This window comes from Marmota monax, unplaced genomic scaffold (assembly GCF_021218885.2).
Source record: "Marmota monax isolate L192 unplaced genomic scaffold, Marmota_monax_Labrador192_F-V1.1 WCK01_AAM20220418_F8-fsc00044, whole genome shotgun sequence".
NCBI lineage: Eukaryota > Metazoa > Chordata > Mammalia > Rodentia > Sciuridae > Marmota > Marmota monax.
In genome coordinates this window covers 14,777,553-14,795,314 of record NW_026695198.1, presented here as the reverse complement: position 1 = coordinate 14,795,314, position 17,762 = coordinate 14,777,553, and the positions used below count along the sequence as shown (strand labels likewise).

General features: G+C 37.2%; 1 protein-coding gene across 3 annotated transcripts in view; it reads right to left on the bottom strand.

Annotated features, from left to right (window-relative positions):
* Arfgef1 (ADP ribosylation factor guanine nucleotide exchange factor 1) overlaps window positions 1-17,146 on the bottom strand; it is a 108,166-nt gene extending 91,020 nt beyond the window's left edge. For 2 of the 3 annotated variants that reach the window (XM_046428527.2, XM_046428529.2), the window contains exon 1: window positions 16,463-17,146. In XM_046428527.2, the coding sequence (XP_046284483.1) occupies window positions 16,463-16,586 (124 nt within the window). In that variant the 5' untranslated portion in view covers window positions 16,587-17,146. The remainder of the gene's footprint in view (window positions 1-16,462) is intronic. The other variant, XM_046428528.2, reaches the window with a different exon arrangement.
* Window positions 17,147-17,762: the final 616 nt, after the last annotated feature.

Genomic DNA, 17,762 nt, shown 5'->3' with positions numbered 1-17,762 from the left:
GGGCTCAAAACCCAGTAGCAAAAAAAAAGGTATAAAAAGGTAAGACTATACATTTTTTTTAAAAACCCTTAAAACTGAGTAGTAAGAAGGCTGGGGTTGTAGCTCAGTGGCTGAGCTCTTGCCTTGCGTGCGTGAGGCAGTGGGTTCAATCCTCAGAGCCACGTTAAAAAAATAAATAAAACAAAGATATAATATCCAACTTAAAAAAGAATTAAAAAAAAAAAGAGCAGTAAGAAAACAACCACCAAATTTTAAAATGGGTAAAAGACTCAGACATTCCCCCATAAGAATGCATATATTACAAACATACGAAAAGATGTTCAACACAGTCATTAAGGAAATGCAAACAACAACCACAATGAGACAACCACATCTATTAAAATAGTAGTAGTTCAAAAATACTGACACTACCAAGGGTTGGTGAGAATGTAGAGCAACTGGAACTCACACACATTGCTGGTGGGAATGTAAAATGGTATAGCCACTTTAGAAAACAGTTTGGAAGTTTCTTATAAAGTTAAACATATACTTACCATATGACCCAGCAATCCCACTTCTGGGTACTTATCCTAGAGAAATGAAAACTTAAGTTCACATAAAAATCTGTACATGAATGTTTATAGTAACTCTAGTCATATTCCCCAAAACTGAAAACTCAATGAGTGACAGAAAAACAAACTAATACATCCACGTACTGTAATAGTACTCAGTAATAAAAAAGGAACAAACTACCAATACATGCAACAATTTGAATGATTTTTCAAAAGCATCCTGAAAGAAGCCAGTCTTAAAGATAACATACTATAGATCCAATATGACATTCTCAAAACAACAAAATTATATGACAGAATAGATTGGTGTTTGCCAGTGTTCAGGTATGTAAGGAGGGGTGTGGATATAAAGACACAGCAAAAGGGAATTTTTTGAAGTGCTTATACAATTCTGTATATTGACTATGATAAAGGTAACAGAAATTTTCATGTGAATTAAAATTCATGGAATTGTACACCACAAATCAGAGGTAATTTCACAGTAAAAAAACAAAATTGTAAAGCAAAAATAAGACACCTAGGCTCATTCCCAGACTTAGTGAATCAGAATTTCCAGAATTGCAATGCAGTTGGTTGCATTTTTAAGAAGTGCCTTGGTTTATACTGGTGTATATCCTTTTAACATGATAAGCCTGATAAGGATGAGTACTTTTAACTCCTTCAAGTACATTTCTCTATCCATTCTGTCACTTCTTTAGGTAAAACTCTCATGGCTTATCAAGCCAATTTATCTTTTACTTAGTGCTAGAGTGATCTTTAACAAGATAAAGTTAAAAGTACATTCTTTAGCATGGCACATAAAGTTAAAGTACATTCTTTAGCATGGCACATAAGATCTCCATGATTTGGCCTGTCTACCACTCTCATCTTTCTCTATGCCTTTTTTGTATTTCACAACCCAATAATAAAGGAATGCTGCAAATCCTATAAAAAAGACCTACTGTTTCACACCTCTAGGCTTTTGTTCAAACTATGTCTTCTGCCTGAAACCCACTTCACCATCAATTTGCAAATACTTCTCAAGAGAGCCTCTAGATGGCACTAGAGCAGATTATGCTAAGTGAAGCTAGCCAATCCCTAAAAAGCAAATGCCAAATGTCTCCTTTGATATAAGGAGAGTAACTAAGAACAGAGTAGGGACGAAGAGCATGAGAAGAAGATTAACATTAAACAGAGATGAGAGGTGGGAGGGAAAGGGAGAGAAAAGGGAAATTGCATGGAAATGGAAGGAGACCCTCAGGGTTATACAAAAGAACATACAAGAGGGAATGAGGGGAAAGGGAAAAATAATACAAGGGGGAGAAATGAAGGTCAATAGGGGGGGTAGAGAGAGAAGAAGGGTGGGGAGGGGAGGGGAGGGAGGAGGGGGGATAGTAGAGGATAGGAAAGGCAGCAGAACACAACAGACACTAGTATGGCAATATGTAAATCAATGGATGTGTAATTGATGTGATTCTGCAATCTGTATATGGGCTAAAAATGGGAGTTCATAACTCACTTGAAGCAAAGTGTGAAAGATGATATATCAAGAACTATGTAATGTTTTGAACAACCAACAATAAAAAAAAAAAAATAAAAATAAAAATAAAATTATATATATGAGAAAAAAAAAAAAAAAAAAAAGAGAGCCTCTATCATATGTTCTGTGTTACTCCCCAACCTAAAAATCTTTTAGTGGTTTTCCATCACCTATCACATTTTCCATGAGCCTCATCTCTTATCATTCCTGCTGTACACTTAACACACTAATTGTTCCCCTACCTTTCACATAATTCATGCCTTAGTTAATGATGTTTCTCCCTTCCCCAGAATATTTTTCTCACTCATCTTTTCCTGGGTAAGACCCATGCATCCTTCTAAAATAAATAGCTATTATCTCCATGAATTCTTCTCCTCCATTAAAGGCCAAGATAATTACACTTCTCTATTCCCATAGCTTCCTTTGGTTATTATAATCACAGCACTTACCTTATTATATTGCATTTTTTAAATATTAAATTTATTTTTTCATCCCTTTCAATTTACTTAAGAGCAAAGACCAAATTTTATATATTTATATTCCTTAAGCTTAACATAAAATCTGGAACAAAGGGACACTTAAGGGTTTCTTGAGCAATAAATGAAAGAGAAATTTTACCAGATAACACACATCCCCTTTTCTCCAAAAGGAAAAACGTGTCTAACCATGTGTCAATAACACGTAAACCTCTACCTATAGCTCAGATCATTCTCCTAAGCTTATCATGTTATAAACTACTGTCAACTAAACACCTTAACTTGAATGTCCTACCTGCATCTCAATCTCAGTTTAAATATAATGACTGTTTTTCTTCCTCAACCTCTTTATCTCAAAAGTGCTTCCTTATAGTGTCATTTTTAAACCAATCCAAGAGCCCCAAATCACTTCATGAGAAACTTCAATATCATTCTAAATCCTTACTTTTCTTCCTTCTTCATACTCAAAGAGTTATAAAGTCCTATTAATTTTCTGAGATCTAAGCTTTCCATTTTCAGTGTCTCAGGTTCAAGTACCCTTTTCTTCAAACCTGGGCATGGCAACAATTTATTAGTTCAATGGTCTCACTGCCTACCGTTCTGAATCCCAGCAATCTTTTTTTTTTCATAATGGCAACATGATTTTCTGAAATACATCATCATTTCACTCCTTTGCTTGGCACCAAAATGTCTATAAGAAAAAGCACAGCATAAAAAGGTCTTCAATGATCTGGCTTCTGCTTTCTTCCCTATATATCTCACAGTCATGATGAATTTCTTATAGTTCCTGAAGAACAGCCATGCTTTCTCATACCTCTATGCCCAAGCAGGAAGTTTTACCTGTAAAATTCTATAGTATATTCACCTCGCAATCTTCCAAGACTGAGGTCTAGGGTGATAGAATTCTATCTGCTCCACAAAGGTATTCCTAATCCATGACCCCAATACCCACTACTACTCCCGGAAAAAAAATGATCAATTATTCCTTTAGGTTTCTATCAATTTCATATATTTCTACTATAATACCTACTTATTACTTATAACATCCATTTATTGCAAATCTGTCTCCTTCCATCCTAGGAGATTTATCAGTTCCTTCAAGGCAGGAACCACATGTGAATGGTCCCAGCTTCCCTAGTTATCTAATACAATTGTGAGACACACTGAAAGCTTCAATAAATGTTTATTAAATAAAATGACAAAAGTTAATCAGTCTTTATATTGTCATCCCCTTATCCCACCACTAGGGATTGAACCCAAGGGCAGTTTACCACTGAGCTAGATCCCCAGTCCTTTTTCTTTTTTGAGACAAGTTCTAGTTAACTTGCCCAGGCTGGTCTTAAACTTGCAATCCTCTCGTCTCCACTTCCTGAATAAATGGGATGACAGCTGGGTTCATGTGCCACCATGCCCAGCTTTTATGTTGTTCTTTAACTCTATGGTAAAATCAGAATTCACAACAACAAAATTTAGTATACAAAACATTAGGTTGTCCCAAAAAGCCACAATGAAGCAAAAATCTACTATTTTGCTCTTAAAAAAAGAAAACAACTAATAAACAGGTATTCATCCCCCATATACACAAAATAAGTTGGCAAAATTATGATGAGTGCCTACACCTTTTAAAGAATATACATTGCTCCTAAGTGCAAAGTAAAAAAGTTATTTTTAATACTTTCTCACTGCACCTTTTCTATCCTTTCTCTCACCTATAACCTCAAGCTATCCTTAGGTTATATTAGTTCCCTCAGGCCTATCCTAGTCCTGCTATGCCCTATAATGACCCATGCTCCAAAATTATTCCATTCTCTTATTATTTCAAAATTTATCATTCTATCAGTGGGGCAAAACTCATATGAAGGCAAGAGATTCCTCTCATGAAACTTAAGGACAGCATCCAACTTGAGTAACTAATGTTTACTATCCCCCCCAAAAATATGCATTTTAAAAGAGGTAGTTATAAACATAAATAAGTAGTGAATTAATGTAATATGAAAACAGCTTTCTGAGACATTTCCTAAGGGATGAGAAAGAGAAAGAAAAACATAAGTTCATACACTCTGGACTAAATGAATTATAATCAAGTTATACTACAATGGACACAATTTCAGCTCACTGATTTCAAGAAAGCATTTATCAATATGAAACATGAGAATAAGAACAGCTACAACTCACAGTATTGTTTAGAAATTCAAATGAAATAAACAGGAAAGTACTCAATAACTTGCAGGTTCTATAACTGAAAAGAACTTGGTATTCAACTCCATAAAGAATGCAGATCCAAAATTTTGCATAAATAAATGAATACTGATTTTTTCAAAACTGGGTTTTCTATAGACATCATGTGACTTTGTGTCCTCTGTCTTCCATATCTAACTCACTTGTTTTATCCTTTTAGCTGCTTCCCATTCCTCTTGGGGTCTAGCAAAAGCTTGCCATCAACCTATTTTTCTACACTACTGAATATTTTTTTCATTCCACAATTTAGCAGTCACCTGGAGGGTAACAGCGACGTTTTTTAACTACATAATAATTTGTATTGAGCTCCTCTCATTTTTAAGTTTTCTCAACTTCACTTTAAAATTTGTCTTCATGAATAAAGAATATTTTCATTTATTAATGTTGAGATTCTGAGAGTTTACCAAGAAAAGAAAAAGATGAGGACAATTAATAGGAAGTGAATATAAATAGAATGATTTTTAAAATGGAACTGAGCACCATGCCTGGGGCCATGTGCTTACAGTCCCAAATACTTGGAAGGCTAAGACCAGAGGATGGCCTGAGTCCAAGGGTTCAAGGGCAGCCCTGCTACTACAGCAAAAACCACTCTCAAAAAAAAAAAAAAGCAAACAAAAGAAACTGAATTATTGCTACATTTGGATACTGGTCCATGATTTAAGGGTACCACCGGCTTTCCATCAGTGTAACTTTTAAGTGGTGGGGCCTACTGAGAAGTCCTTAGGTTATTCAGGAGGGTACCCTTTCTGTTCTTGGCTAGAGATGTGACTTTTTGTTCCTACACATGATCCTGCCATCATTTACTACCCTCACCAAAGGCACCATGCCTTTGAACATCTAAAATCATGAGCTAAATAAACCTTTATTTCTCTTGAGTTATCTGCTACAACTATTTCATTGTAGCAATGCAAAGCTGATTAATATAAATGCTTTGATATTTTTTAATGAAAAACTCAGTATTAAAAATAAGAATTTAAAAAAAGGTGTCTGTGTCTGTGGGTATTTGTTTTGTTTTGAGATGAGATCTTATACTGCATTGCCCCAAGCTGGCTTCAAATTAAAAATCCTTCCACCTCAGCCTTCCCAGTAGCTGGGATAACAAGCAAGTGCAAGAATTTAAAAATTCAAAAGAACTTAAAAAATGCAACATTCTTAAGAACATCTAATTTCCTAATATTTTAATTTCTTATATACTTCTGGGAGAACAAAATTATTAACAGTGACTATCCTACACAAAATATTTGGGAACATTAATTTACTAAATCAACAAAACCTTTTCATTAAGAAGTTTTAGTCAAGCAAACTGGTTAAAAAAAAAAATATTCATTACACAGAACAACATTAGGCAAGCAAGAGTAGCAAAATCAAACAAAGCTCCTCATTTGCTGTTAATGAAAGATAATATTGCTTTTAAAAATGTAGGATAGAAAACATCAATGAGCCTGAATTTGTAGAAACAATTTGGAAGAATGTTACCAAAAATCCAATTTAATAATAGAAATCTGAAAATATTCATATATATAATGTTGATGATTTTGAGAACCTAAAATTTTCTTAGGGAAATCAGAATTTTGAATATTAATTGCCTATTCAAGTGTGCTTTTTAAAATGTAAAAGAAAATTAAGAATTAAAAAATATTTATGTCATTAGAAATAGTTAGCCAATAAGATAATAAGATAGTCACATAAGATTTTTTCACTGATTTTTTTTTAAGGGAAGCATATGCTACAGATAACTAAGAATAGTACCTTTTCCACTCAAGAGTTTTCTCTAACAGCCATAGAAACAGGGATTAAGAAGGGAAATAACAACAACAAAAAAACCCTTTTTCTTCATATAACAACACAAATGCGCTGCTCATTTAGGAGAAAAAAAAAATTCTTCTAATTAACTCCAGTTTCTGCTTTTACATCTTCTCATAACAGCTGTAGACCCAGAATTCAACAGTATTTGCCATAGAACTCCTATCCTCAAATAATTATAAAACTTATTTAGGGGCACCATTTATTTTTAAAGCTTATAATTAACTGCTAACTGACATCAGACAATCTACACCTTATTTTTATTCTTCACATCACTAGAAGATACACACAATTCCATTCTTATTTCTAAAGATAAATGCACATTAGAATTTACATACAACCTTTTGCTTGTCACTGCATCAAACACATTCTCAACAGGTTAAGTAATAAAACTTATGAAACAGAAGCATGAGAATCTAATAAAATAAGTGAAACAAAATAATCAACTTCTTCCCAACTATAACACTTTAAATCTAATGTATAAAAATCAAAGTTTAAAAATGCCAATTAATATATTAATAAGATGTTAAAAGTGAGCACTGGAGAACTTATAAGAAAAATCCTGTTGTGTCCGCCAATAACTAAAAAATAAATATTAAAATTCTCTCTTCTCTCTCTCCCCTCTCAAAAAAAAAAAAAAAAAAAAAAAAGAAAAGAAAAGAAAAATCCTAAAATTACCTGGAAAAAAACAGCAAGCAATATTATAAAATAATAAATAAGAGACAGTGAAGACTGATCAATTTTACTAGATACTGTGTTAGGTACTATGCTAATGTAAATTGAAAATAACTCATTAAGTAAGTAAATGTTATTTTTAAATTACTCAAGTAAAAATCCTACAGTTAAATAATCTACCAATTCAGAGGGGGAAAAAATGAACTTGTTAAATACATAACTCATAACCTGCTTTGGTATGAATGTTTGGGTCCTCCCCAAATTCATATTTCGAAACCTAATCCCCAATGTGATGGTATTAAGAGGCAGGGCCTTTGGGATGTGGCTAGGTCATGAGGGTAGAGATCTCATGAATGGGGTCTTTTATAAAAGGAACCTGAGAGAACCCATTGCTTCTTTCACCAGTTAAGAACACAACTAGAAGGTGCTGTCTATAAGGAATGGACCTATACCCAGTCAGGGATCTTTGACTTCCCAGCCCCCAGAATTGTGAAAAACGAATATTTGTTGTTTCTAAATCACTCCATTTACGGTATTTTGTTATAGCAGCCAGAACAGACCAAGACATACCCTAAGAAATCTTAAGAAAAAAATATGAACAAAATGAATAAAATTTATAGAAAGCAAAAGTAAAATTACTGTTACAGAGTTCTTGTCTATTTTATTTTTAGAAAAGAAAAATTGTAAAGGAAAGATGAAAAATAGATCAAAACCATAAAACTGAGTAGAGCAAGTACCATCTTTTTTTAATATTTATTTTTTGGTTGTACATGGACACAATAGCTTTATTTTATTTGTTTATTTTTATGTGATGCTGAGGATCAAATCCCGGGCTTCACACGTGCTAGGCGGGCAGTCTACCCTGAGCCACAACCCCAGCCCCCTCACATCTTGTTTTCCTAATACTCTGTTGTAGACATGTACTTACTAGCACAGGTATAGTATGTTTATGGCAACCTTACTATTAGGAGCGAATTATAAGTGGCCATACTCTAACATGATGATCTCAAGCCTAAAAAGTATTTTAAATAGTTCTGTATACACAATAAAAACTCACACAATTTTGCAGGAATTAACAAAAAGAATCTGTGTAGAATTTAAATGTAAATGCCATTCATACTAAAAATAATTTAAATAAACGACAGTATTAAAATGCTTAGTAGGAAGACAACACAGATATACAGAAAATACACATGAAATACTTAGGAAAGAAAACTGAATATCATGACAATTATACAATAATTACATTTATGTACTGACAGAAGCCACTGAGACATAAGCTATTTTTTAGGTAACAAATTCATATTTGTAATTTTATATAAGAGGACATTTTAATAAGATTATTTTTATTTCAATTCTCAAAATTATTTGAAATGCTATAAAACATTAAAATAAAAAACAAGTATTTTAAAACGGTAAAGGATACAAGTACAATAAAAACTAACCCATCCAGAATTCTGGGGCATTTATAGAATGGTCAAAATATCCAAAAGGCTTAAATTACCAAAACTTTTATATTTTTGCTCAAAAAATTTTTTTAAAGATACAGTTGGGAATGCACATGAATTTGCTTAACTTTTACACAGTACACAGAACTATAATCATATTTACATGATAAAGATTCAGGGATGCCATTATGTCGAACACATAAGAACATAAGTACCCTTGAGATTTACCCATGTACAGAGCAATATTTTCCTGTATTTTTATTATCTGTGTTTTATCCTTTTTCTTCTTGTCAGTCCTTTTCTTTTTTACAGCAGCTCTTAATTTCCCTTTTATAACCTGTTACTTATATAGTATGGCAGTTAAGGGTGCAGGTTAGGACTGCCACAGTAAGCCAAAAAGCAGGCACTGCACAAGTCCCAAGAAAGCTCTATGTAGATTCTGTAAAGGGACATATTCCAACTCCCCCAAACATAAATTCCAAACTCAGTTTCTTCATTTGAAATATGCAAATAATAATAGTATTTAAGCATACAGGGTCCATTTTGAGAAAAAATGAAGATAAAGCCAATAAAATATTTGACACAAAACCTGGCATACACAGAGTAAACACTCAATAAATGTTAACCGTTCCTTTCTCCTATGATTGCCTTAGAAATTAAATAGCTCAAATTTTTGAAGAATATATTTGGTGCAGGGTACACCTGTACCCAGACTAGTGTGTGTCTGTAGAATAAAGTCTGGAAAAAATACTTCAAAAAGTTAATGTGTCAATGAGATAACTCGTCATACACAGGCTTATCATAGAGCCCAGCAAGTCTAATCCCAGGTTATCTACCCAAGAGAAATAAAAATTAATGTCCACACAAATAATCTCAGCAGCATTATTCATTCAACTAAATGTACACTAACTGGTGAATGGATAAGCAAAATAAGGTATAGTTTGAGCATCGTTAATCTAAAATACTCCAAAATCTGAAACTTTCTGGATGTCATGTCAGCACTCGAAAGTTCCCGATTTTGGAGCATTTCATAATTGGATTTTTAGATTAGAGATGCTCAACCAGTCAATCTATACAAGTATTCCAAAATCTAAAAAACTGCAATCTGAAACACTTTTAGGCCAAACAATTTTTGATGAGGGACACTCAACTTGTATATCCAAACAAAGAAATACTATTCACTAACACAAAGAAATGAAGTATTGATACATGTACCAAAATGAATGAACCTCAAAAACATAATAAATATAAGCAGTCAGACACAAAACATCACCTATATAAACTATGTTTAGACGAAATGCCCAGAAAAAAAGCCTAACTAAAGACAGAAAGTAGACTAGTAGATGTCTGGAGTTTGGGGTGGCAACAAGGATTACCTGCAAATGGGTACTATGGATCTTACTGGGATAGTAGAAATGTTCTAATATGCTAAAAATCATCACCTTAAATTGGTAAATTTTATGGTATGTAAATTATGCCTTAATTAAATTGTTTTTTTTTTTTTTTTTAAGAGTCAACAGTGGCTATGATAGAGCATTCTCCCAGTATGCACAGGCCTAACTCCAACCTCTGCCTCCATTTTTGCATGGGCTTCTTTCTTTGTATGCCCCTATGTCCTCTCTCCTCCTTATAATAGTCATTGGATATAGTGCCCACTGTCAATCCAAGATGGTTTCAGATTGAGATCCTTAACTAATTTATTCTACAAAGATCCAATTCCAGAAAGGAACCAGACAAGTGAGAAGCTCATTCTCTTTAGAAAAACAAAAAACAAAACTCACTGGAAAAAAACTTGAAAACTAATTTTGAAATTGTTTTGTATCATTCTTAGCAGAAAATATCCTACCTTTTTGGGTCTATTTCTCAGTAGTCAATATCCATCAAGAAATTCTATCATTTAAAAAATTCCAATACATGTAAAGAGTAGGATGAAAACGTTTTACTATACAAACACCTATTTCCCATAAATGTTCTCTCTTCTAGTATTTCCTATCAGGTGCTGCTATCTCCAACCACCCTGGAGCTCCAGCTACAAACTAAACTGGATGTCATCCCCTTGGTCATCCAATCAACCTATCAGCAAACTGTGTAGATCCTTTCAGAATATACTTCAAATACAAACAATGCTCACCCTTCCTCTACCACCAGCTTTGTCTAGGTCTCCATAGTCTCTGGCCAGGTGGGCACTTACAATGTAAATGTTCTATTACTTCCCTATTCAAAACTCTCCAGTGGATTCCTACAGTTAGAATAAAATTCCAAATTAGCTTTCCTCTCCCCCAGCCACACAAGCCTCCTTGTATCCTAAAAACCACAAACCCATCTGCCTGTTCCCTGTTTCTGCTTCATCCAGGTTTCTGTAAGGCTGAATCCTCACTCTGTCACCTATCTGCTCAAATGCCACTTCACAAAGAGGCCTTTCCTGACAACCCTATCTAAAGTAGCCCTGCTGCCCTCCCTTTACCCTTCTATACTATTTCCTCAGCTAATAATCTGATAACATAATATATATCAGTTTGTGTTTTTTATCATCCTCACCTTACAAGAATGTTAAATTTCTTAAAAGCATGTCCCCTGCTATATAAGCAGTACTGGGGCAGTACCTGAAATAAATGAGGAATTCCACAAATATCTGAGTGAAGAAAATACCTAGTTCTTTCATTTGATTTTTGAGATTGGGTCCTCAATATGTTACCCAAGCTGGTCTAGAACTCCAGGGCTCAAGCAATTCTCCCTCTCAGCTCCAGAATAGATAAGACTATGTGTGGAACTGTGTGTGTCACCATGCCCAGCAAAAATATGCCTAGTTCGAAATGGCAATAATTTATTCATCTACTTTTCATTTTCTATTATCCCTCCTCTATTATGTGAGGAATACTATGACAAATATTTCCCCAAATTATTTGCCATTCAATTTTCTCTGTAAAACCTTACAGTTAGTTACCTGCCACAAGATAGAGTAAGAAAAAAGAGTTAGTTGGCAAATTAGTCCTCCAATCATGATCATTCCAATTGCTTCTTACTTTTTCTTCTCCTCCTCATAATTTCAGCAGGACAACTGCTTTCCCAAAACATATGACTATTCTCAAGGAAAGAATGATTAGTTAAGATTACTATATTATATTACTATTATATCCACCTCATCTTTGCCCCAAAGCAATTTCCCAGGAATAATGTGTCCTAAAGGCATTTAACTCATTAACAGACTGAAAAAGGGTAAAGTAAATTTAGGAAAAACTAAACAAAATTGAACAAGTTTCTTCTTGGAACAACTTTTCAGAATCTAAATGCTATTTATGCACATTTTAAACTTACAAAACGGAAACAGATTATATACTGTAAACCAAACTCACATTTTTCAACCTAAACTTAAATTTTTCAAAGAGATTCTCTAAAAACCAGGACTCTATGATGTTTATTTTATTCATTGATATCTATCCCAGAGCAAGAACACTTAAAACCAATCTGAGATGTGAAAGAAAACAGAATTTTTCTTTCATTCATTATACTCATCTCTTTCAGCCATCTCAAAAATTCAGGCAGCCTAACTTACTGAAAACAACTTTTACTTCCCTAGATCAAGAAAGGTTAAAAGGCAACTTGCTAAATGATTTAAATTATAATTAAAGAATTCAGTGTCTGCAGGATATTGTTTCAGGATAAATAATTTTTTCACATAAATGGCAAAGATTGACAATAAACAAAGTTACCAAAAGCAGCATAAAACCAGGGCCAAAAGCATTCTGCTAATTTCCCCTCATTTATCCCTTTTTTATAATACCAGCAGCCAAAATAAGAGTAGAATTAGTAAGGCAGAAGGGAAGCACATTCTATGAAGTTTTCAGTCTCAGTATCATAGTTACATTTCTGGGGGAAATTGTAACTATATGTAATACAGTCATGCTATAAGACAATTAAATCAGTATGATCACTGAACAATATGATGAACAACAAATTCACACCATCTCTGATTAAAAAAAAAAAAAAAAAAAAAACGACTAATACTTCTTTCTCCATCATCCTTTCATATCCCTACAGGAAAATCCCCTAATCACTGCCCCTACATGTCTCCCTTCTCTTTAAAGTCTTCTTTCGATTACCCCTTTCACTCCTATTCTGTATCAGTGCCAATTCCCAACCAAGAATAGTTCTAACATTTACAGAGTATCTTCATGGATATTTGAAATCAAAAGGTAGAAGTTGAACTAGTCACAGCGCTAACATCAAACTTTTGGAGTATGTTCCACCTGCACCCTCCTCAAGAAATAAACAATGCTACCTTCAAGCCCAATCCCAAAACAATCCTAAATTCTTTGCAACTAAAAATAGATCAACTGTTGTCTCATCTGCCAGCAGATGGCCTGACTATTTTTAATTCAAGATTCTCAAGAGCAGGAGTGGATCAGACTAAGCTAGGGCAGCCTAGACGCCCTCACTCAGTAGAGCTAAACCTTCATTGCAGAGAGCTGTGGTAAGGCAGGTACCAAAAGAGGGCAACCTGGAGCTGTTCAGGGGCCTGTGGGCTACATTCACATCAACTATAACAATGAAGGCAGAGAGTTTTGTTGTTGTTTTCACCATTTTTCAAAATCAAATCTGACAGGTAAGAAAAATCTAAAGAAGGTTTTAAATAACCCTATGAACCCTTTATTTTTCTTTTTGTTTGTATGAAAATAAAAGTTCCTTTGTGGAGTGTCTTTGAGAATGTTGTGCTGATTAAGAAAAACCTCCCCTAACCTAAATGATGTTTTCTAGAAGTCATAGTTCTTAGCCAAAAAAAAAAAAAAAAAAAAAATCATGTTCTTAAGAATACATATAAGCTATAATTTCATGAATATTATTTACCAAAAAAAATCTTATTTTTAATTAGTCACTGTTAAAAGACGGTTGAATTAATTTTGAATACTCAGTGCTCTCTAATCTACTCATACACCAATAAGATGATTTTCAAACAAAAATTAAAAAATAGATAAGTCTGACATATCACTTATTGCTTGTTTATTGACCATTTCCCTTTAACTTCATGGTAAGTGTTCGATAAGTATTTGAGAGGAAAATGAATACACGCAGGCACACTTAGAGGGGTTATAATAACACACAAAATGACCTCTGTATCTCTACCACCAACCTCTACCCACTCTAGACTGTAGATGGCCAAATCAGGTCATTCCAGATAGCTTTCCCAAACTGTCTGAGAGCCACTAGATTATCAAGAGACCAAAGCAGGTCTGAACTAGGTAAAGAGAAGGGAGAGAAGGGAGGTCTATGGTAGTTTCTAGGATCAGCACATATTTGGGATACCATCTTACTGCAAGATATTATTCTTTCTGCAAAGACAAATCAGGTTATCCCTATCAACTTATACATGAGTGATAATATGGATAGATGATTGAAAGTAACAAAGTTTTATCAGGAATTAGCTATCATGAAATTAAACACTGAGGTTTACTTTGTAGAGTGCTAAATATAACTTTTCTGAAATATGGGGAAAACAACTGATATATCTCAAGTAAAGATAGTTCTTTGGTGCCTAGCACCTGCCTGGGTAATCATATTCCTCAAAATAAATGTCTGCTAACTATTTGCAGAAATAAAAAAGTAAACTGGCAAAATCTGAAACAACCCTGGTATGGCTGGCACACATAGCACCAAGTAATTTCTACCTTTAGAAATGGCAAGGACCTGAGGTGGGGATATGGCTTAGTTGGTAGAGTGCTTGCCTTGCATGCACAAGGCCCCGAGTTCAATCCCCAGCACCACACCAAAAAAAAAAAAAAAAAAGGCAAGGACCCATTTACACAGCTATAAACTCCAATCTGGAGTGGCATGAACACTAAACACACAAGTTAAAAAAAGTACAATCGCATTCATGGAACATAAGAGGGGATGTGACCATATAATCATTCGTATTCATGGAACATAACAATTTGACCATATAATCATTAAGTTCAGCACTCTATTTTTACAGAGAAGGAACTAAAGGCCCAGGGACTTGCCCAATAATACTTCAGTGTAACAGAATTGGGATCAAAACCCAGGATCCCAGATCCTCAGGCTCATGAGTTCTCCATTAAAACATGCTTACTTATATTAGCATTTTGGAGAGGGGAAAATATATATATATAGATATACAACGTGCTCCATTTCTTTAGATATTTATAATTTAACACATTAAAAATATATTCTAACATGGAAAATCTGAGTTCTCAAAAACTAAAACTTTAATTTGAATCTCTTACGTTCTTTACACTGCCAAGTTATTCACAAGCCTACATATGATTCTTTTAGAAATCTTAAAATCACTCCCTCCCTCAGGCTACCCCAATTTAATACTTATTCCTTTCAGGGCCCAGATACATTTTCATCTTTTGCCACTATACAACTGTCTTCTTATCCACCTGGAATAGTGTTTTGTTGGCTATCACAAAATGGGAACTTCTATCAACTAGAGAAACAAAAAGCTAAACCTAAGCTCACCATATACAAACAAAAATTTTAGGCTGAAATTTTTCGATCATTTTTCATATCATCAATTTTAAGGATTCAGAAAAGAAAAAAACTGCATAGAATACTATAGCAAGCTATTATGTTTACTTTAATAATTAAAAGGTAAAGTTGGTTTTAAGCTGCCTTGACCCCTTACTTCAGCATACGTAAGCTATTACAGGGTTTTCCCCCAATTCATGAACGTTTTCTTCCCAAAGCCCATTTAGCAAGCTTCATTGCTTGCCAATTTGACCTAGGCTATTTCTAGCACTATAAAATAAAGTGTAAGCATTAGGAATTTATCTTTGTGTTAAATGTCCCGGTCTTTCATAAGGATATCACCTTGGACAGTTGCGATCTATTAGTGTTCCCCCATAACAACTCCTTACATGCCTACCCCGGCTGTAGGTATTGTTTGGATTTTTCCCTGCTGCAGGCTTCATTACACTAGATCTCTTCCATCTGAACTATAAATCACAATTGAAGCTTAAGAGCAGCTGCCACTGTCCAGACATGTGGCTGGTGGGTGTCATTGTCTTTTTCATTTTTCCCCATTTCAAACCTATCCTTCCTGTGTTAGCTAAAGCTACTTTACCTAAAGATTTCTTTCTTCCCCATTTTGACACCGCCGCCCCCACCCCTTAACCTCTGGTCTTGTTCTTCCAGGTCAGCCCAGTCAGCTACAACATTACTTTATGTTTTTCCTGTGGCGGAGGCGGAGAGATGTCAGAACGGGCTGCACCTCCTGCAAACCCGTTCTCCAGACTGTCAACAAGGGAACAACTTCAGTCTATCTTCCCAAAGTACCACGCCAAACGATAAAGTTATTGTAATTACGATACGGAACCCTTCCCACGCCCAATCTTGACATATCGGCCCCACCTCAATTTCCAAGCTAATAAACAACAGCTCATCTTCTGCTTCATCACAAAGGGTGGTAGCCTGTCCGCACCGCACGGTCCATCAACAAAATCCTCTCTCTCTCCAGTCGAACCCTCAAACACAGGTACCCCTTGATCCTCAACCGTGCCGCGTTCCCCAAACCCAGTTGGATGCCCTTCCTCCTCCACCCCTCCAGTGCCCCACATCCAGCCGAGTTAGTGTCAACTCCAGCCAGACAGCGGAGAGCTCCGCGAACGCTTCCTGAGGTCAGCCGCGCCGGTCTAGGACAAGCTCCCGGCGACCCCACCTTCCGCCGGGTCGCCCCCCTCCCGCCCCCTCTCCCGGCCACCCAGCGCCCCCCCCCCCGGCCTCCTTCCCGCTCACCTAACGCCACCTCGCAAGCTTTGCGTAGCTGGGAGTGATGTGCCTTCTTCACTTCCTTGTCAGCCAAAATCTTCTCCAGGGCCCGGGTCAGGAACATGTTCTTCGTCTTCTTCCCTTCATACATGGACGCAGAGAAGGAGGCGGCGGTTCTTCCGACCCGCGGCTCCCAGCGGCTGGAGGGGAGGTGGGGGAGGAAGAGAAGAGAAAGGAGAGGAGGTGGAGGTGGGGGAGAGGAGGCGTGGAGGGCAGCGGCAGGATCAGGAAGGGGCGGGCGAGCGAGACCAGCCGCGGTGCCAGCGAGGGGCGGCGAGGACCACCGCCCCCGAAAGGCCGCCCCTTGAGAGCCGCGCCCGTCGGGCCTCCGCTTCTCGCGGCCCGGGGGTCGCTTCCCGGCCGCCCCCCTCACTCGCTCCTCCGGCCCGGCGGCGGCGAGGAAGCCTGGCCCGGGCTGCCGTCTTCCAGAGATCGAGGACTGAGGCGGCGGCGGCGGCTCAGAGGCCCGGCGAGAGCAGGGCTGCCCTGGCTACTGTGGGGATTAGCACCCGCCGCGGCCGCGGACTGGCCTCCATCACCGCCGACCTGCCCCGGCCGCCATGTTGGGAGGAAACGACGCGTCACGCAGCGGCCGAACGGCTGCAGAGGAGGAAGCGGCGGTGGCGGTGCTGCCTGCCCAGAGCTGCCGCGGCGCCGGGAGGCAAGGGGCGGAGGGTGACGCGAGCGGAGCGGCCCGAGCTGCGGCGCTACGGCGGCCCGGCGGGGTCTCGCCGCCTCCTGCGTTCGCCTGCAGGGCGGCGTGGGGCGTGGCGGGCGTCCTGCGGCGCGGAGCCTGGCCCTAAGGGCTCCTCCCGGCCTGTGGAGGGCTTGGAGGACCCCCTGGGGCGGCTACTGTCGGCTGCCCAAAACTACTGGCTACTCTGCACGTAATTCGACTTTCTGGTGAACCTGTCGGTGGGAGCACAGTCCCTTCCATTCCAGGGGTCACAGAATAATCCGCGTCGCTCATTCTCAGCCGCACTGGGTTTCGACCTACGGTCTCTAAATTTAGTTCCCAGGTGCAAGAAATTGCTGTACAGGACCGTGCCCTCCGACCACCTCAGGGAGGACTCTCTTTTGGGAAAAGTAAGCTAAAACCAATTGTCAAGGATTCACGAATTATCACTTTTTCATCTCTCTGTAGGATAAATCAGTAAACTAGATTTCGGCTCCTTTCTGAATTGTCCCTGAAGTTTAAGGTAAATGCTTCTGACAGAGGTCCCTGAGAGAGCCCTGTGTTTCTGTACCTTTAATATTAAGATTCGGT